Below are 21,520 nucleotides of genomic sequence, written 5' to 3'. Positions count from 1 at the left end.
CCTCCTTCACGGGCGGGTACAGGCCCATCGTGCTGAGGGGAACCCAGCCAGGCAGCAGCAGGGGCCCTGCACAGGGGTAGAGAGGGCGCCTGGGTGGCTGGTGTTGAGGTGGAAGGACCCCAGAGTTCCTGCCTGGTCTGCCCCTCTCCCCCTTGGTCATGGCTCTGTCTGTGGTCAGATATCTTGCTTCCTCCTGGGAGTGTCAGGTTCCTCTGCCGCCTCAGTGGGTATCTGGGGAAGCCAGGCCTGTCTCTCCCTGGAGTGTGGGGCACAGAGAAGCCGAAACACGGCCTCCGGTGAGAGGAAGTCACCTGCCAGCGGCCTGCACTGCCTTGCAACACACGGCCCTCATCCCATCCCCACCAGGGCCCAGAAAGGCCTGACTGCAGCACCAAGGGCTGCCCATTATGGGTCCTGGGCTGTTTTCTGGCCTGTTTTTTCTCTGCCTTCCTCTTCCTCTCTTTTCTGGTGTCAGGTACCTACTCCCTGAGCAGGGCATGGTCCTCTCACCTGCCTTCCCCTGTGTGCCCCCAGCAGCAAGACTCCTCCCTTCCATGAGCTCCTGCCCAGGGCCCGTACCCAACTCATGCTCCCCTTCAGGACCTCTGCTCGGAACCACAGGCTCCTCCTGCCTTTGGACTTTTTGTCTGAATCTGCCCCTGTCGTTTTCTCTTCCTTCAGCAAAATACTGTTTTGTTCTAGATTCCAAAACTCTCTGTGGCCACAGTGACCATGTCCCCAACACACAAGGCTGCCAGGCCCCTCCCTGAGGGGGAGATGGAAGCTTTGTCTGGGTGTGTTCCAGGGGACAGAGCCGTGGGTGGCTGGGGAGTCCTGATGCCTTCTGGAGGTAGTGTCCAGCCTGCATGGCTTCCTCATGGCCACGTTGCTTTTCAGGGCAATCTGGATACCTTTTGTGACCTTTCTCACCCAAGCTGCTGCCAGGTGCCATGGATGTGGTGTCAGCGCAGGGACCAGGTGAGCAGGGGTGCAGGGACACACTTGATGGACAGAAGGCCACTGCTTTTCCCCTGACCGCTGTCCTCTGGGATTGTGGCTCAGAGAGCCATGTCAGGCATCTGGCAAGGAGGACGGCACAAGACACACAGAAACGGTGCCCGTGGGCGTCCCAGCCAGTTTCTGGACATGGGAGCCGAGCACTTCGTTTGTTCATCACCTGGGGCCAGGAGTGCTGGCTAGGATGGCTAACGGGGTTGTTGGGCAATACTGACTGGTTCTAATAGGCAATAAGGATTCCTTCCTTGGGTCATTGCCTTGGGACCATGGGGAGGACCAAATTGTTAAGATTTTCTCTTCGTAACTTATTATGAATGAGGACTAAAAAATTTTTATGAGGCCTCAGTAATGTATGGAGTCCTCCCATGGGCCAGTTGCTACCCTAGGCCACGCTTTCACTGTTTTCATCCTCCCAGCAACTGTACCAGTAGGTGCTATTAGTATCCACTTTACTGAAGGGGACGGAAGTGCTGAGAGATTAAGTGGCACGTCCCTGCTCCTAAAGTCCGTGAGTGATAGGGCTGGATGTGCACTGGGCCTGGCTCCTGCCCTTACTCTGCACTGCTCTCCTTTTGGATCAGCACTAAGGGGCTTCTCCGCTCAGGCCCCGGGGCCCTGGAGAGCCCTGCTCCTGGCTCGGCCTGGGGCTCATCTGCCTGTGCCTCCACAGTCCAGCCCTTTGCACCTGGAAGATGATCTCATCCCCAGGGTTTATAGAGGGACCTGCACTGGCCAGACCTCCTGCATCAGGCCAGCACAGGCTCTCAGTGGCCAGGTGGCTGCACACTGAGAAGGCCTTGCAGGCTGCAAGCCTCTGGACGCTGCTGATGAGAAATGGGCCAGGAGCCCCCGGGAGGCATGCTGACACCTGGCAGGGCATCGCCGGTGTCAGAGGCATGCAGGGCTCCTCCAGCCGCTGGGCTCCCGGCTCTGTGCCTCTGCACAGGGCTCTCAATCTCAGCCACGCTTGCACAGAAGCTCATTTCTGTCTGAGGTCCCACGAGGCCTCTCCACATTGACACAGCCCAGTTCCAGTCACACAGCAGTAGTCCAGCCTAATGCCCGGAACAGGTGAGACACTTAGGTGGGAGGGATAGAGCTTGATGGCTGAGCGTGAAAACAGGCACCTTAAGCAGAGGGAAGGCAAGAGATGGGAGGGTGGGCATGGGAAAGGGCCAGAAATGGCCTTACTGTCCAGTGTGGTGACACAGGGGATGGAGCAAGTCTCTGGAATTGTCTCATTCCCGAGGGCAGCTCTTTGAAGCTAAGGTTTAGGGGTGGGGTGGTGGGGGGCAGAGTAATTGCATCACAGAGGGCACTTACCACTGCTCAGGGCTCTGCCAGGCTGCCACTGTCATCGTGTGAAGTCCACCTTGCAATTCTTGGAAAAGGAGAGACAATCCCTGTTTTACTAATGGCAAAATAGAGGCCCAGAAAGTTGCCTAAGGCCACCCAGATAGTAAGTGGCTGCCTCCAGCGCTATCAGAAATCAACCCCACATCTGTCCCTAACCCAGGGAAGCCCATAGCTATGCCTTGTGGACCTGGGCTGCTCCTAGCTTCTCTGCCACAACCTAATTCGACCTTGTCCTTCCCAACTGTAGTCCTGAACACCCAACTGAGTGTCTTGTAAGATTTCTGTCAGGTACCCAAGAATTCAGACAATCTGGCAGGAGTTTCCGGTTCTCCTCTTTAAGCCTTCCATGTGCTGGCCCCAGGGTCTAACGTGAGTCATGCACTAAAGAGGATGCGTCCCCCTGAGACCTGCAGCCCGTTTCAGAGCCACAGGGTCGGCCTGTAAGCCTAGTCCTGAGTGTACAGAGCCAGACACCAGCCAGGCTGCTGGCGAGCTCAGCAGCTTCCTGCTTGGAGACACTGGGAATGTGACCTTCTTGCCTGAGCCAGGGGGTCCCTGAGTGAGAAGGAGCCCTGAGGCTGGAGGAGAGAGAGTGCATCTCAGGGAGGAACCGCTGGAGACCAGACTTGGGTGGGTGGCTTGGCCCCAGGCAGGCGGCCCAACTGCAACTGCAGGGCTGTGGAGGCATCAGTGAGACGTCCTGCCCAGGACAGGCGTAGGCTGTCTGTCTCTTCACGGCAGAGTGAAGAGGCCACCTGTGTGCTGCGCACCCCTCTTCCAGGATCTCCCCTCAGACAGAGACTCACTGAGGCCCTCAGCAGTGTGGCGGATCCTGAGAGAACCAGTGCATGCCTCTTTCTCCGTCCATGCCCCGGCCTTGTGGGGAGGCTGTTTCCAAACTCCTCTTCCTGACTTGGCATTGTGGGCTGACCTGGGGGTGTGATGAGCTCGGGACATTGATGAGCATCCACAGGATAAGGGGGTGTGATGAGCTCGGGACATTGATGAGCATCCACAGGATAAGGTGAAGGAGAATCGTCAGCATGGGTGGGAGGCAGAGTTTGATTCAAGAGCCTCGGAGTCTTGCTGCTGCATTTTGTATGAGTGTGCTGTTGAATTTAGAGGAGATGCTGCCCTTTAAAACCTTGTTTAGTTGCTGGTTTCGGCAAACCCAAACATCTTTGCATTTCGGCACATAATAATGCAGGAAATTCTCAAAGGCTCAGTTTACCAAAAACCTCAGCATTTTTTTTTTTTTTTGTGGCAAAAGCAGTCAGTCTTGTTTGCTTTCAATTTTTTTTGTTGTTGTTTTTAAATTGAGTGTGTCTCTCTGGTTTATCACCTTCAGTTCCTTGAATAAATTTTTTGATAGTGTCCTCTTCCAGGCCATCCCCACTACACACTCATACAAAATGCAGCAGCAAGACTCCGAGGCTCTTGAATCAAACTCTACCTTCCATCCATGCTGACGATCCTCCTTCACCTTATCCTGTGGATGCTCATTATGTTAATGGGAAACAGTATTGCTAGATCCATCAGGAAAGTCAAGCTAATAACGTGAAACCTTACCCTCTGTCACCAAATGTAGTGCCCACAATGATATAACAGCCTTTCCAGTGAGTTTAATTCGTGTGCGCACCACAGCAGGAAGCCCTTTAGAAACTGGATCTCATTTCATTCTCACAACACCCAGAGGACTCATAGCTGCCATTCATACCCAATCTTAAGGTGGGCCAGACACTGTTGCAAGTATATTCCACAAACTAACATATGCCATAACTCTATTGCGGGGAGGAAGCTAGAGGCCCTACAAAGTTAGGTAACCTACCCAGGGTCACACAACCAGGAAGCAATAGGACAAGCATCCAACAGCCTGGCTCCAGGTCCTTACTGTGTGCATGGCCACCTCTCTGTCCTGCAAGGCAGTCACTACTGTCTGCATTTCACAGCTGTGGACACCGAGGCTCTGATGTTTAGTGATAGGCTCAACATGGCAGGATCGTTGAGTGGTAGAGCCGGGCTATGAACTGACCCAAGGGGAGGCTCATGTCTGAGTCGGGTTCCACCCCATGTCCTGCTGTCAGAGTGATCTATGGAAATACCAGCAAGTGCATCTCTCTTCAGTGCAAAATGTCACACAGCAGGTCCTCAAATAACGTTTCATTCAACGTCATCTGAACACTGAGTGAGAAATGATGATGCTGATCAGAAAAAAAATCCATTCCCGGCTGAGGTCAATGTCTGTGTGGAGTTTGCATGTTGTTCCCATGGCTGCAGGGAATTTTTCTGGGTACTTCAGTTTCCGCTTACATCCCACAGATGTGCACATCAGGTGGACTGACATGTCTCTATGGGCTCAGTGTGAGTGTGTGAGTGCACGTGCAAGGACATGACATCCTGTCCAGGGTTAGTTCCCACCTTGCACCCTGAGCTGATGGGATAGGCTCCAGCCTCCTGCGACCCTAAGCTGGAATAACTGAGTAAATAATTATATTATTTGCTTTTATTAACTTTTCTTAAAGGTATGTATAGCTCACATTTATGTCAATGTTTAATATTAGAATCATTTTGGTTTTTATTTAGAAGTTTGATGATGTCTTCATGACTAGATATATGCCACAGGATCTTAAATTTCTAGTATCAATTAATCTATGATCCAGTTGGTTTTCTTGTACCCTGTTTCACTGGAAGTCATGATTTCTAAGAAACTATCGACAGCTTCTGATGAGGATTTACTGAAATTTACACATGATACATTTGTGAATATTAATATCTTGATATCACACTGTCACTTGCAGACCTCCTTCTAAATTCGTGCTCACGTTTGCTGGGAGAGTTGTTCTGGGTAACAATTGGAGCTTAATGCAGACGGGCCTTAGGATGCATTCATGACCATGGAGCTCCTGAGTTCTCCTCCTGATCATGTGCCCATGGAGGGTGCTAGACCAAGGGACAGGCGTGGCAAAGCCTGGCTGGCTGTGGCCTCCAACTGTCCAGGAATCCCAGCTTGCAGCCGTTCTTGAAGCCAGTGCTTTTTGGGAAAGTTTCAGATCATAACTTTGGTATTGCAATTACAGCAAGCTTTCCTTCAACTCCTCAGCACCACCCCCCACCCCAACACACACACCCACACACACACCCACACACACAGACACACACACACACACTTCTGTAACATAATCAGGAAATCCAAAGATTGAGCCAAAACTCCAAAGCACCGGCAATTAAGGTTTCTGATTGTTTGCCAATCACTTCAGGAAATGTCCCTTCACCTTAGAGTGGTTGAGCTGATGTGAGAAGTGATCAGTTGCTGGCTTAGATATCTGCAATCAGTAGAGAGGCAGTGAGGAAGGAGACCCTCTCAAACTCCAGGAACCTCCTCATCGCCTTACACTTACCCCACGGATTCAGGGGGCAGCCACCTGGAGGTCTCCTCTACTGTGAGACACCCAACCCTGCTCCTCTCCATCAGTACAAGTGCAGACCCATACCTTAGCGCTCCCTGTATCTCCTGGGATAGGCTGGGGCAGAGGAGAGGAGGTGGCCTCAGTGTTAGTGCCCTGGGTCCTGCTCCGGAGGAAATCAAGGGGATCCCTCAGCAGTGGGTAAACACTAGGTCTGGAATTATTGTGGTTAAGTTTTTACTGGAATGTTTTGCAATAAATAAGTAGAAACAAAGGAGGTGGAAATAAACATGAAAGATTCCTTTCTCTTTACAACAGCCACAAAAAACGTAATACCTATGTGTAAGTGTAACACAAATGTACTGATCATGATGAAAAGAAACCATAAAACCTTACTTATTGGTACAAGACAAATTTGAAAATATAAAAATCTAGAGCACAATGTCAACTTTCCCCAGAGGAATTCATGAGCTTAATATGTTATTTTAGTGAAAATTGTAATGAAATATTTTTAGGGAATTTGATCAAAATGACAAGTTCACTTGGAAAAAAAAGACAGTTAAGAATCATTAAGGGATTTTTAATACAGAAAAGCAGTGAGAGAAGATTTGCCTTATCCAATGTTAAACATTAAGCTCCAAAATTTAAAATAATGAAAAACGAGAGGCTGATAAAATAATGGACCCGAATCGCGCAAACACTCCCTGCAATAAATAGAGTGTGTGGCTGTGGTGGTAGCCCCTGGTACTGACAGTGTGTATGCAGGTGAGCTCAAGTGCACTTATGGATGTTTAAGGATTGTTTGACATATATCAAAAGAAAAACGTCAGACAAATTAAATGTAACAGAGTTTAGTTGAGCCCAAAAAAACAAAACATGATTCCAAATAGGACAGCCCCCAGGGTCAGGACAGACTCAGAGAGGTTTCAGGGCTACCATAGGGTCAAATAAGTTTTCTGAACAGAGAAGGCAAAACAGCGTGGAGAAAAGGGAACTGAGGTACGGAAACAGCGGAATTGGCGACAGCTCTGTGTGTCCTCCTCATTTGAACAGTTGGCTGCTGTGAGTGGCTGAAGTGTGGCTGCTGTGAATGTCCGAGGCTCAGCTCCTGTTATAGAAGCACACTCCGCAGTTGGGTTTTCAGTTTTTAGGTACTGAGTTAGGTTGTGTTCATATGTGAGAACTCAAATATGTGAGTATGGAGGCTTTCTCAGGCCAAATTTTAGTTTTATTTAACAATTTCACTCTTTTGAGAGGCCTCTCAATTTGGAGAGGTTGACCAAAACTTTGGGCATTGATGTCACTCTCTGTCACCATCATAAATGAGTTATTTGATCTCAGCATGGAATTCACAAGTCACAACATCATGCCAGTTCAATACTTTTGTCTGCTGTTGCTGATTTAGTGGAAGTGAGACCACTTATGCTCAATGGATGGTTGCATACAAAACATCGAAGGTTTCAGAGGGTGCAGTGGACCGCAGGGACTATTAGGATGACTACAAAAAGGATGATATCCAAAGACCAAAGTGAACTCCTTAACAATATTTCTTATGAAGCAAACTGTCCCAAATCAATCAAGTCACGGTTCAGGCAGTACAGGCATCTCAACAGTATTTCAGTCTATTGGTCATAGTCTTTGTTCAGGATGTGCAGGCCATAATTCACTGTAAAATGGCCTGATTTATAGAGGCATTCAACTTTGTTGTTAGCCTGGTAACACAAGCATGGTAGCCTGGAACGTCACTAGAATAAATATAAAGATTAGAAAACCCAAGTTTGTCATCCACCATTTAGGATGCCTGCAAATCAACTGTCAGTTGCTCCCATGAGCACATTATGTGCTCATTTCTCTTGAGAGATTTTCTTAATGTATTTGGTGGCAGAGTCCAAGAAAACAGTAATACCAGCCACCTTGTAAATTAAACTTTCTGTAGTAACAAGATCAGAGGAGAGATAGGTACAACATTCACTTGTGTTCAGTACCAAACACAAGCCCTCAACTGTAGCAAAGAGGAGATCTGAAGCTGCATGATGTCCCATGTGAATGCATGTGTCATCATCTCTCTTTTGGAGTATGACTTTTACCCATGGTTCACATCTGGCTATTTGATATGGCTAACTCCTGCCTTTCAAATACCTTCCCATGGAAGTTCCCATGATAGCTCCTGTGATCAGAAGCAAAAACAGTCAATAACTGAAGTTAGCACCAACTTTGAAACAGACAAAGAGGAGATAGTTTCTACTGAGGAAAGATTTCAGTTGGTTTCCTGGGGCCTCACTCTTTCTGGTAGTGGGGAACCCACTGCATGAAATTTAGAGCTAATCATTAAATTGGGAAAATTCTTAAATTTTATAGCCAGGCAGACCTCCCAGGGGTTCAGCAGAATGGAATAAGCAGATTCTCTGCTGACTCAATATAGGCCCTTAGGGGTTGGAAAAGTGGGCTATTTAGTTGTATTTGAGCAAGGGTTTGTTAAATTTGTTCACCCATGGGCCGGCACGGTGGCTCACTCCTATAATCCCAGCACTTTGGAAGGCTGAGGTGGGCAGATTGCTTGAGGCCAGGAGTTTGAGACCAGCCTGGCCGACATGTCAAAATCCCATCTCTACCAAAAATACAAAAATTAGCTGGGTATGGTGGCACATGCCTGTAATTCCAGGTTCTTGGGAGACTGAGGCATGAGAATTACTTGAACCCAGAAGGCACAGGTTGTAGTGAACCAAGATCATGCCACTGCACTCTAGCATGGGGTACAGAGGGAGATTTTGTCTCAAAAGAAAATTGTTTGCCCATTAGTCTGCATAAAAAGAAGTTCTCTTTTTTTGTACTTCCTTTACAATATGCTGTAAAGGTATATAACCACATTTAGTTTTTAAAAAGTACCCTACTGAATTTAATCTGGTGACATTATACAAGCAATTACTTGTACCCATATAGGTAATTCTCAGGCCTTGAGAGACTAGTGCCTGGAAGCCAAATATATCTTTTGCAGGTATTACTTGAATAGGTTTTCTACATTTGGTAACAATCAGGTTGTTAATTGGAAATGTTAGAGTGTTGTTTCTAGCAAGTGCAGAAAAGCGAGTAGCAGTGATGTTTAGTGTATCAAGGATAACTTTCCACTCTTCCTTTGGAGTTTCAGGGTGATTCTCTTTCGGAACATAGAGTGACACTGGTATTAATGGAATTGTTTCTTCATTTTTTTGGTTTTAGCCCACAAACCCAATTGCTCGGGTTTTATGCTGGAGCGGAAGCTTGAGCTAAAGCCATCCACTGATTACGGTCCCATGAATTTTCTTGTAGAGAAAAGGAAAGGATTAGGACAGCAGGAAATGAGGGGGAAAGACAAAAGCTTAAGGTTTCCATGATATCAGAGAAATCTTAATTTATGATCTTTGAAAAGTTGTCCATTTCTAGGATGTTGTCTGCTTCTGATGAGAAATTTCTCTCATCAGGTTTACCTTAAAGATATACAGTCCCAAGAGTCTAAAGGGGCCTTTCTGAGTTATGAAATGTGGACCCGAGGTCCAAGTCCCTGAAGCCTCACTGCAGTGTGGGTAGTGACAAGGACTTGGTATGGTCCCTTCCAGTGAGGTTCAAAGCAATTTTCCTCTGATGTCATTTCCAGAAGATCCAAGTTACAGATTCTCGACCATGAAGGGCTTCATTATCCTCAGTTAGTGCACCATAAAAAGCTTCCTTTACCTGGTGAGAATACACTTTGACATAATGCATTAAAGCCTTCCAGCTTTAGGCATATCAGAGTTTAGGAGAGTGGGAGAGGCATGCGGTTCTGTTACTAGGACCATATGTCTTCCAGTGACAGTTTCATAAGGTATCAACTTATGTTTTCCAGTAGGAGCGAATCTGATTATCATCAAAGCCAATGATAGTACCTTTGGCCAAGGCAACCCAATTGACTCAGTTAACTTTGTCATTTTTAGTTTTAAGATGTCATTTGTTCTTTCAACTTTTCCAGAAGACAGAGGGCTAAGGACAATGATAGTGCCATCATGTCCATATATCTTATTGAGGTGCTTTATAACTTGCCCAGTAAAATGAGTTTCCTTATTGCTGGAGATTTCTCCAGCAAGTTGCCAGAAGGAAACACATTTTTTTTCTGATAATTTCTTGGCTATTGTCATTGCATCAGCTTTCCCACATGGGAGAGCCTTTACTCAACCAGAAAACATACAAACTGCTACAAGGACATACTGATAGCCCATTAAGGTTGGCAACTGAATGAAGTCCATCTGTAAGTGCTCAAAAGGTGGGTGGATCACGAGGTCAGGAGTTTGAGACCAGCCTGGCCAATATGGTGAAACTCTGTCTCTACTAAAAATATAAAAAAATTAGCCAGGTGTGGTGGCGTGTGCCTGTAGTCCCAGCTACTCAGGAGGCTGAGGCAGGAGAATCACTTGAACCTGGGAAGCGGAGGTTGCAGTGAGCCGAGATCATGCCACTGCACTCCAGCCCGGGTGACAGAGTGAGACTCTGTCTCAAAAAAAAAAAAAAAAAAAAATGCCCATCAAGTGATGAAAATATACTACCTGAAGTTTTTATTGTTTTTGCAGGATTATGAGTTTGACAAATCAAACATTGATTATAAACCATTTTAGCAATTTTGAAACAGTTATCCCACCAATATTTTTTCATAACGTGGATTCTGTTTCAGAATAAGTTGTGGAATGCAGAGCTTTTAATAATAGAAACTTCAAAGACTCAGGAAGGGCCAGGCAGCCAGCTGAGCCCTCTGTGAGTCTATGCTTAACATTGAATTTACATCCTTTAGATACCAAATTTGTTTTTCCAAATCTGCAGTGTTTATTGAGTAGGTCATCATGAGGGAATTGACTTGGATCAATCTTACGGAGTTAATTAATTGTATATCCTAACAGTTTCAGCACTAGCTGATTTGGCATAAATATCTTCTAGAGCATTCCTTTTATGTTCAGGTTCAGTTTTACAGGCATGAACTTTGATCTTAATAATGGCAATCTCTGATGGTAACCAGGTAGCAGAAAGGAGTTTATCAACTTGGAGTCTGTTTTTTTTAATGGGGATCCCACTAGAAGTAAGAAACTTTTGTTGTTTCCATAACATGCCAAAATCGTGTACTACTCTTCTATTTGGGTAAATATTTACTGACTTGTCCTTAGCTGTAGGACAGGCTTGGGTGAGAGCAAAAAGCCTGTGGGTTGAGCTGACTTCAGTTGAGGAAGAGTTCCCTCCTCTATTAGCTCATTTTGGGTGGTAATGGCATATCCTGCCTGATATTTTCTTTTGAGTTTTTGGCATAGGACCTATGAACAAAAAAACAACAACTCAGGATTAGCCGATGTACTGTCTCGTAAATCAACACAAGAGGCCACTGTTTCCAATACTGCACTTACACAATGTGGTCATCACCGGAGTCAGGTGGAGTTAATACAATAGCAGGCTTAAGTAGGTTGCAGCATTTTAGATGGAGATTAGAAGACAGGAGGAAGAATTTCATAAGATGCTAACTGGCTTGCTGAAAAATGCTGTGTTTGGTTGAAATTTAATAGACTTTTCACAGCATGTTGGACTTGTGAATTGAGTTCATTCCCTAAAACCAGCTCAGATGAAGCTTCCAACTTGGCTGCTGCTACTACTGCTTTTAAGTGATTCGAATATGCCCTAACTACTGGGTCTAACTGCAGGCTGGAATATGCAGTGGGCCTATGTTTCCCCCCTGTTCTTGAGTAGGAACTTCCAATACCTGATTGTTGTGTTCATGAACAACCAAGATAAAAGGTTTAGCGTAGTCTGGAAGTCCTGAAGCTGGAGGCTGTCATAAGGCCATAGTTAAAAGCCTGGACTGTCTTTCCAAGGTAAAGATTCCCATACTGCATTTCTAGTGAGCTAAAACAATGGTGAGGCGATTCAGGGAAAATTTGGAACCCAGTATCCTCAATGTCCAGTGAGTCCAAGAAAACCTCTTAAATGTCTTTCGGTTCCAGGCCAAGGAAAACGTTGAATAGTTTTTAATTCTCCCAGGCGAGAGGGAAATCCCATCAGCAGTCAAGTCATGTCCCAAATAGTGAACTTTTTCTCTTGAAAATTGAAGTTTTTCCATCAAGGCCTTGTGACCTTTATGTGTGAGTTGCTATAAAAGGTAAATTGAGTCAATTTCAGAGCACTGTTGAGCGGGAGAGCATAACAGGTCATCTACATACTGAGTAACAATAGAATGTCCAGAAGACTGTAGGGTTATTAAGTACTGAGGCAATGCCTGGGAAAAATAGAAAAGGCTGTGTGTACTGCTGATTTTTCCGAGTGAAAGCAAACAAATGTTGACTCTCTTTATGAACTGGAATGCTAAAGAAGGCTGAGCGGAGGTCTATTACCATAAACCACTTTAAATCAGTGGGTACATTAGATAATAAAGTATTTGAATTTGGGACTATGGGAAATCTTGGTATTATAATTTTATTAATTAGCTATAGATCTTGAACAAATCTTCAACCTCATTCATTTGGTTTTTTAACTGGTAGAATGGAAGTGTTAACAAGGACTGGTACGTGGAACTCTAAATCCTAGGTTAGTTAAGTCTCCTACAATTGTTGAGAGCCCTTTAATTTCATTAGGTTTTAGTGTATATTGCAGTAATTTAAGGAAAGACTTAGAATGACCAGTTTGGACTTTTATAGACTCCACACTTTTAATTCTTTCTCTATCATTTGAGGTAGAGACCCATAAATATTCCGGGGTTTTAGAAAGGTGTTTCGTTATGGGCCTGAGTTTTGATCTTATCGATTTGTCTGTAGAGAGCACAACCGTTCTGGCTCAGGAGACTCAGGAATCTCTACGATTGCTTCTCCCTCTGAGGAGAATTGTATGTGCCCTTTCAACTTTGAAAGTCCTGCCCTGGCAAGTTTACTGGATCAGTATTACATAGTAGAAAGGTACATTTTACTGCAAATAGCCCCAAGTTGATTAGACAGGTTCAGATACAGAAGCCTCTTGAACTTGATTTGAAACGCTCACCACAGAGATGATCTTTTCACTCCAAGAGATTCGTTGGCTTATTAAAGTAGGGTTTATGCTGGATAAGGCGACCCTGGTATACACCAGCATTGCACAGGATTCCCAGCTTAAGTCTTGTTTTTCTATGTTTATTTAAAGGTATTTTGGGGAGCAGTTTACCAGAGAATCCCTGAGCCTTGTCTATTTTTATTATCCTGAGCGTTAAAATCTCTTGGGTCCCCTCTCGTGGTGAACCAGTTCAGCCTAAAGGGAGGAGGCTTGGTGGTGAACTGAGACAAAAGTCAACAATCTCCTTTCCCAGTGTCCTGGGTGTTTGCAATGAAGGCATCTACCCTGGGGTAAGGCATTCCTTATTCTGGACCTCCTGCTTGTGATTTAAAATAAAAATGAGAAGGTCTCTTTGGTCTTGGCCCCGGTAACTGTTATAATTGGAGAGGCATAAGATTGTTAGCCTTTTGGGTTTTTTCTTGCTCTAGAGTCTTCTCAAAATGTTCAGCTAAGGCCACCAATTCAGTCATGTCTGTAACTTTCCATCCTGGCTTACGTGTTTTAATTGAACTGCCAAGTTCCTAGGATGGAGTTCATTTGTAAATACAGCAGTTAATGCCATTCCAGTCCCTGAAGGAAATACTCCTTGCTATATTGAGCACAAAATGTTTCAGAAACAGTGTTTCTAACAAGTTCTGTAATCTGAAACTGGTTCCTCCTGCTTTGGTCTGCAGGGTTGGATGATGCACCAGTCAGTTTTTTCTGGAATGATCTTAGGACGTGAATGTAAAATGTTTTCAGCATTTTTTTCTAGCTCCTTTTACCCCTTCTCATGCAGGGGTTTTCGGGGGTCTTTAATATCCTCCTCAGGTCCACCCCATTCTGCTGCTGCCATCCATTTCTTAGCTTCTCCAGGCCCCAATATTATGTGAATAAATTGGCTAAGGTCAGGGAGCCATTCTAAATTCCTCAGTAAACCCTTGAGGCTTCATCCTTGGGTCAGGGAAGTCCTTTACAGTGGCTCGAAGCTCAGTTTTAGGCCATGGAGTAAAGGTGTTTATCGCAGGAAGACCTGGCTGATCAGAAGGTCTTTCTTTGTAAGCATCTGGGTGTTTTGTTTTGTTTTTTTTCATCTTCATGGTAAAAGGGTAACTTATTAAAAATGTTAGTGGACTCACAATGTGTGAGTAGAGATGGATAAAAAGAAGGAATAGCTGTGAGTAGAGATGAATAAAAGGAAGGAACAGGGGCTGGGCAGGGTGACTCACCCCTGCCCTCACCCAGCGCTGGTGTCAGGGTTGATGGAAGGCAGGGAGAAACGAGTGGACAGCAGTTAGCAGGCCCCTGGAACCCCATAGCTGGCACTTCCCCCTCCCACAAAGATGAACAGAGGCAGCCCCTCACAACATCATCACAGGTCCCCCAGGCTGGGTGGGCAGTGCCAGGAGGAGGGGCCACCTCCTTCTGGGAGTGGCATTATCCTTTCTGGTTCCGCCATGCCTTCTAACCATGCCAGAAGAGGGTGTGAGCACAATGGCCTTGGCTGCCCCCAGGAGGGGGCAGAGGAAAAATGGTTGGGGGTGAGGCCTGAGTGGACAGAGGAGAGCACTGAGCAGATGGCAAGATCTTGCCTGGGCCGTATAGTCTGGGTGGTGCCCAGGAAGAGTGAGGTGGGGTTTTGAGCCCCCATGACAAAGCCACCTCTGGGAGGCCTGGACTGTGGCCCAGCACTGATGAAGTGACCTGCACTCTGGGTCCAGTCAGCTTATGGTCAGGAGGGCAGTGGTGGGTGCAATACAGTGCTGAACCTTCTTGAGCCCCAAGGAAAGGTGGAGAAATCATCTGTGTGCCTCCAGGTGGAGGTCTGGGCCAAACCCATAGACTCTCTGGTCGCTCTTGCTCTGGGTTCGGCCTTGATCTTTGTGTGTGACCTGGGGCAGGCAGGGTGAGGGTGCTGTTATGTGAAGGGACCCCAACTCTGTGCTGCAAGGAGAGAGAGAGGCTGGAGAAAGAGAAAGAGACTCAGCTCTAGTGCTCTGGGGCTTTGGGACCAGGGTGCTCCCCTTCAAGGAAGGCAGCTTGTCAGAGGCAGCATCAGAGCTGAGGCTGAGGCTCAGGATGTCTGGGCTTAGATGTGCAACATGGAAAGGTAAGGAGCAGAGCCCTCAAGGCAGAGGAGCGAGGGAGGGTGCCAGGGCACAGCCAGCTCTTCTAGTAGCTGGGATTTGATTGCCTGAAGTCAGGGTGTGGAGACCCCAAGAGCCTGGCAGGGGAAGGTCTGGCGTGCAGGCTGGGTGGAGGGACTGGATCTTGCCAGCAATGCAGAGCATTTCTGGAGGGTATGAGCTGGAAGGGAAGACGGTGCCGGAAGGACTAGATTTGGGGATGGGTGGAGCCAGGGAGAGCAGGCTAACACACTTGGGTTGTACTAAGGAAGCCTGAATCCCTGAACAGGTAGCAGGAGCCCAGTCAGGCATGGAGGAGGGTGGACAGGCAGCTGCAGACACAGGTGGCTCAGGACAGGGTCTGAGGGGGCACAAGGGGAAAGTGAGCATCATCCTGGATGGGGATTAGGAGGGCAGGGGCAGGAGAGGGCAGGTGCCAGGATGGGGCCTAGAGGGGAGAAGGGCCGCTGTCAGTGAGAGAGAGACCATCTCTTTAAGGGAATCCAGCATTTGAGGCACTTGTCACTCACATGCCCAAGGGGAGGCTTTATGCATGAATGACAGGTTCAAGCAAGCTCAAAGTCTGCACGCTCTGGGGAATACCTGTGTGGAATGGAGGGTTTCCTGGGCACCATTAGGCTGAGACTGGCCTGGCAGGGGACCCCTGGGATTCCAGACAGCCTGGGAAGGGTGGCCTTGAGTGGAGAAGGAGCTGAGCAGGCCCCACGCCAGGGAAACCACAGGCGTTGATGGGCTGCTGCTCCTGCCGTGGTCTGTGGGTATCGTCAGCACCACATCACAGATGGGGAGGTCAAGGCGAAGTGGCATATGCCCACCGGCATCCTGGGAGCCTGCTGCAGCCCTCCAGCCACCGATGCGGAAGGGGATGCAGTTACAGTCCTCATGCATGCAGAGCAGGGACAGGTACATCTAGAAGGACAGGGCAATTCCCACAATGGGCTCAGCCTTCTGCCAGCACATGACCAGAAAGACCAAGCAGGGTGGTCACTTTAGCTGGGAGCAAGGATAAGGGGCTTCCTGGAGGAGGCCACTCGGGAGCTGAGTCTGAAAAGGTGAGTGGCAGTTCACTGGGCAGACAACATTAGGAAGAACATTCCAGAAACAGAGGACAGCCTATACAAATCGAGAAATGGGAGAGCTGAGGGGCTCTGAGAAAGATTGTTATCTATTTGCCTGCCTGCTAAGCTCCAAGAGAACAGCCTTGGGGAAACCTAACCTTTCAATTTGCTTTCATGCTTATGAGAGAGCTTCTGGAGCTCCAGCCATCACACTCATACTCCAGGCAGGAAGAAGAAGGAAAAAGGGAAAGCAGCCTTCTTTAAAGCAATGCCCAACAATTCCTGTTTATATTCCATTGTCAGAATGCATTCACATGGCCACGTTGCTCAGCAAGGGAGACTGGGAAAAGGTCATTTTACAGCTGAGCACCTTGCCTCTTTTTTTTTTTTTTTAAATTTTAAGTTCTGGGATACATGTGCAGATGTGCAGGTTTGTTACATAGGTGAATATGTGTCATAGTGGTTTGTTGCGCACATTGCCTCTCTTAACAAAATCAGGTCTCGTTAGTAAGGAAGACAGGAAGAATGGACTTGGGGTGACCAATCCGTGTTTGGTATTGCTGGGCCCATTTGAGAGATGGGAAAGCCATTCCCAAGAGGTTGAGTGACTTGCCTGAGGTCGGAGGCTAGATTAAACCCCAGTCCCTTTGACCTTACTTAGAGTAACCCTGAGGGCTTTTTAGAAAGGCCCAGATCAAGTCTTCAGACAGACTTGCCCCGATCGTTGGCCTAAGAAGCCAGCAGAGAGACAGGCATCGCAGACGAACCCAGAGACAATCTCTGTGTGGCTTGCAGCTGTGTGGGTGGTGGGTTGGCTGTACTGGTGTGTGCCCAGGATGAAAGCAAAGCAGCTGCTTCTGCAAGACAGAATTAGCTGTTCCTACGGGTCTGTATCATCCTCTTCCCAAACCAAGGGAACCGTGGAGCTGCTGCTTTCTCAGCTCATCACCCACCCAAGGGACCCTGGAGCCAGCCTTGAGGGCTGTGGTGAGCGCTCATCCCTTCCACATGCTCACTAGAGCCTTCCAGGCCATGCTGGGGCACAGAGGTAATTGGGACCTCCTCCTAGCTGCCAGGGGGAAGCAAACAATTTCAACCGAGAGCTGAGGGAGTCCAGAGTCAGAGACCCAGGGCTGCCTGGAGAGGCAGAGAGGACTTTTAACGCTAGAGCCAAGTCTGGAAGGAGGAGTCCAGGCTGGAGACAGCACCCAGGGGAGAGAGGAGGAGCTCAGCAAGGCCCACCCTGTGGGTCCTGATGGGTCCTGGCCCCACCCCTTGAGCCAGGCAGCCGCAGCCTTCTGAGCCCAATTCCAATGGCATCACAGTGACCTTCTCTCTCTTCTCTTCCCTACAGGGGAGGTACCTCAGCTTAGCTCTTGCACAGTCCCAATACGCACAGGCTCCCTGCTGTCCAAGAATCTGCTTTCCACACAGCCAGGAGTCCCTTTCCCTACCACAGGCTCCCTGCCGCCCAAGGATGTGCCTGAGACACGGCCGGGAGTGCCTCGCCCTCAAACAGGCTCCCTGCAGCCCTAGGATCTGCCTGAGACACAGCCCGGAGTACTTTTCCCAAGCACAGACTCTGTGCAGCCCAAAGAGCTGCCTTCAACCTGGCCGGCAGTGCCTCCCTGTCACCTGCTCCTCCAGGTGCCACCTCCTCCCTGCTAGGTGCTCGAGGCCTCCCTCCAGGATCCTGCCGCTGTTGTCCCCACTGCTCAGGCACACTGCAGAACCCCCTCTGTCCCTCCCTCCCTTGGAGCCCAACTTCTAAGGCACCAAATACCCAAGATTAACAGGCTTTTGTTGCTGAACTGGACATATACATTGGAGTCTTTTCTTATGGTCAAAGGAGTTGAATTCTTGCTGATCAACGAAAGTGTTTGTCACCAGGGAGCTTGTCCTATGAGTGAGCTGGATTTATACTGCACCTGCCACGACACAGCGCCCTGGTGCCGTGGGGATGCCAGGCATGGATGCATTCCACTCCCAACAGCCCCGACTTTATCAAGGGCTGGGACACATGAGGTCTTAGGCCAAATTCTCCATTTAAAAAGCCCAAAAAGTCTTTGAAATAAGAATTCAATGCTGTGTCTCCCTCTCCAGATTTTTGTTTGTTTGTTTTCTTTGTTGTTTTTTGAGACAGAGTCTTGCTTTCTTGCCCAGGCTGAGTGCAATGGTGTGATCTCAACTCATTGCAACCTCCACCTCCCAGGTTCAAGCGATTCTCCTGCCTCAGTCTCCTGAGTAGTTGGGATACCAGGAGCCTGCCACCACGCCTGGCTAGTTTTTGTATTTTTAGTAGAAATGGGGTTTCACCATGTTGGTCAGGCTGGTCTCAAACTCCTGACCTCAGGTGATCCACCCACCTCGGCCTCCCAAAGTGTTGGAATTACAGGCGTGAGCCACCACACCTGGCCCCTCCCTAGCTTTTTGAAGGGAAAAATACTTGCATATCTCATTTCCTGTACTCCTTATCTTCTTGTCCCTGGTTTCCATTTTTTGGCTACTCAAATTCTGAATGTGTCCCAGAAGGCAGTGAGGCCCTTTCTGGAAATGCTAATTATCTTTCCAGATACCCCACACCATCCCCAAGACCAGGCAAATTTCAGGTAATCCTCCTCATTTCACTAGAAAAGATAAACTTCCCTCCTTAATCATTTGTCCCCATAGAAGAAGCCATAGCCCCAACAGAGATGAGTGTCAACAGGCAGTGTCCTACCGCCCACCGTGTGCACATGGTGGCTGCATGACTGCCCAAGGTGCCACCCACACAGGCCATGGGCACCCCACATGGGACTCCTGAGCACGTCAGGAGGGGACCACCTGGGGGGCTATGGCTGAGGTTGTCCAGTCATCCCGAATCTATCTTTGAGAGTAAATAAACAGCTCTCCATCTCCCCCATCTACTGGAATGAAATATTTATGCTTTTCCATAGAAATTCTGAAAGACAAATACAACTTAAAAATATACCAGGTTTGGATTTTAAACAGTATTGACTAATTTGACAGTGATAACCACACTGTCCCCCCTCCCTTTTTCTTTTAAGACGTTATGGCTTGCCTATGTGTGTAGGGCTTTGGGGGCTTTCTCTAGGTCGCATGACTTTGACCTTCAGTGCCATCATCCCGAGGAGTTACTCTTTCTTGTCCCCCTTCTCCGTCTTGCACCCTCCTGTCCTGCCACAGCCTGGAGTCTGCATCTGGGTCCTGCCAGCTGCCATGATGGGAAGCAAGTCTCTCCCACCCTTCCCCAGCCCCTCCCCTCTGTGTCTGCAGATCTGTCTCCCAAGCTGGTTATGAGAGGCTTTTCCAGGCGCACAACGCCCTGCACAAGGCGTCCAGAGAAATAAGCCAGGTCAATGTTGAGGAAATGGAAGAGGGTCCTAGAGTCCTGGGGGTGGACGGGACCCAGTCATTTGGTTTTTCCCTGTTTGGAGGCTCGTTCCCGGAATAGCTGTGGGTACTCGAGAACATGCTGCCCCTCCACACTTCACTTCTCAACATTCTTCCTGGAATAGGAGGACTGGCTACATCAATTTTTTGTCTTGCTTTGTTTTTGAGAGAGTTTTTGTTTCACAAAACAAAACACCTCTAGTCCTGTAAATACAGAGATTTTCACAAAGAATTGAGCGTTCCCACCTCATTGCTAAGATAGGTGGAGATATTTATGATAAGGGCACCTGGTACCTGGTGAGCAGGTGCATGGCCTGTGTGCAGCACAATGAGACAGGGTCCAGAGAGGTAGGATGCATGCCCTTGCAGGTGTGGGAAGGGACAGCCAGCCAGACAGTACACCCTCTGGCGCTAGACTGCCTGGCCCAGCTGCCTAATGCCTACAGCCATATACAAATGTGCCCAGAGCAGCCAAGGCAACTTTACAAGGTGTCTGGGACTGTGTATCTCTCAACACTAAGGGAGAAAATGTTCACTGTACTCATGACACCAGGAAAAGTGTGGGAAAGCTTTCATTAGGCAGAAAGGGAGTTTAAATAACATGAAAGTGTACAGAGACTTTATTTCTTCTGTGTTACCCATGTGGAAACATAAAGATGTTGCTTCCCATCCCTGCAACTCTGAGACCCCATAGGAAGAAATGTATGTGTAATTTCATGAAGAGCTTTATGTGATCCTGGTGAAATCAACATACCTGTTTGTTAATAGGGATTGAGAGTCTTTGGAGTTTAGCCAATGTGAACTCAAGCTAGGGCCTGTCATCCTTCCTCATCCGTCAAGGGAGGAAGTCATATATTAAGAAGGTGAGCTCAGAATACATCAGAGGGGAGGGCCCCTCCACTCTGGCCACCCACAGGGACCCTCCCAGGCTTTCTGTGTTGAACAGTGATAGCAGGGGCAGGTAGAGGGAACTTTGCCAGCCATGCTTCCATGGGCCACTCCTGCCCTGCCTCCTCCTCTCCAGCTGAGTTGATCGCCCAGGTTTGGCATCAGTCAGGGGCTCCTCACCCTAGTGAAGGGAGAAAAGGGACACAGCCCTTGATCATGCAGGTGGACTGAGTTGCAGGTGGGCTGCCTTTTTGAATTTTAGATTCAGGGGGTACATGTGCACGATCATTACATGGGTATATTGTGTACTGGTGGAGATTGGGCTTCTAGTGTACCCATCACCCAGATAACGAACGTTGTTTCCAATAGGTAGTCTTTCAACCCTCATCCCCCTCCCACCCTCTCCCCTTTTGGAGTCCACAGGATCTCTTATTTCCATCCGTATGTCCATGTGTACCCATTGTTTAGTTCCCACTCACAAGTGAGAACGTGTGGTATTTGATTTTCTGTTTCTGAATTAGTTCACTTAGGATAACGGCCTCCCTCTCCATCACGTTGCAGCAAAGAACATGATTTCATTTTTTATGGATGCATAGTATTTCATAGTGTATATATACCACATTTTATTTATCTGGTCAATCATTGGTTCCATGACTTTGCTATTGTGACTATTGCTGAGATAAACATACTAGTACAGGTACCTTTTTAGTATAAGGATTTCTTTTCCTTTGGATAGATACCCAGTAGCTGGACTACTGAATCATATGGTAGTTCTAGTTTTAGTTCTTTCAGAAGTCTCCATGCTGATTTTCATAGATGTTGAAACAATTTACTTTTCCCCCATCAGTGTATGAACGTTTCCTTTTGTCTACATCCACAACAACATCTGTTGTTTTTTGACTTTTTTAAAATAGCCATTCTGACTGGTGTAAAATGATATCTCAGTGTGGTGCTAATTTGCATTTATCTGATAATTAGCAATGTTGAGAATTTTTTCATGTGTTTGCTGCTTATATTTCTTTTGAGAAACGTCCTCATATCCTTTGCTCAATTTTTAATAAGGTTGCTTGTTTTTTTCTGTTTAGTTGTTTGATTTCTTTATATATTCTGGATATTAATTCTTTGTAGGAAGCATAATTTGCAAATATTTTCTCGCATTCTGTAAATTGTCTGTTTACTCTGGTGATCATTTCTTTTGCTGTGCAGAAGCTTTCCA

At 47.4% G+C, this 21,520-nt stretch overlaps 1 protein-coding gene across 1 annotated transcript in view; it reads left to right on the top strand.

Moving 5' to 3' along the window:
* The window catches only part of LOC105534409 (anthrax toxin receptor-like), a 46,097-nt gene extending 28,191 nt beyond the window's left edge, over positions 1–17,906 (top strand). The window contains exons 16-17 of the mRNA XM_011973124.1: positions 898–978; positions 17,378–17,906. Of these exons, the coding sequence (XP_011828514.1) occupies positions 898–978; positions 17,378–17,794 (498 nt within the window). The 3' untranslated portion in view covers positions 17,795–17,906. The remainder of the gene's footprint in view (positions 1–897; positions 979–17,377) is intronic.
* Positions 17,907–21,520: the final 3,614 nt, after the last annotated feature.

Source organism: Mandrillus leucophaeus, unplaced genomic scaffold (assembly GCF_000951045.1).
Source record: "Mandrillus leucophaeus isolate KB7577 unplaced genomic scaffold, Mleu.le_1.0 Scaffold1346, whole genome shotgun sequence".
NCBI lineage: Eukaryota > Metazoa > Chordata > Mammalia > Primates > Cercopithecidae > Mandrillus > Mandrillus leucophaeus.
Note: the sequence above shows the minus strand (reverse complement) of the source record. Positions and strands in the feature narration are given on the sequence as shown.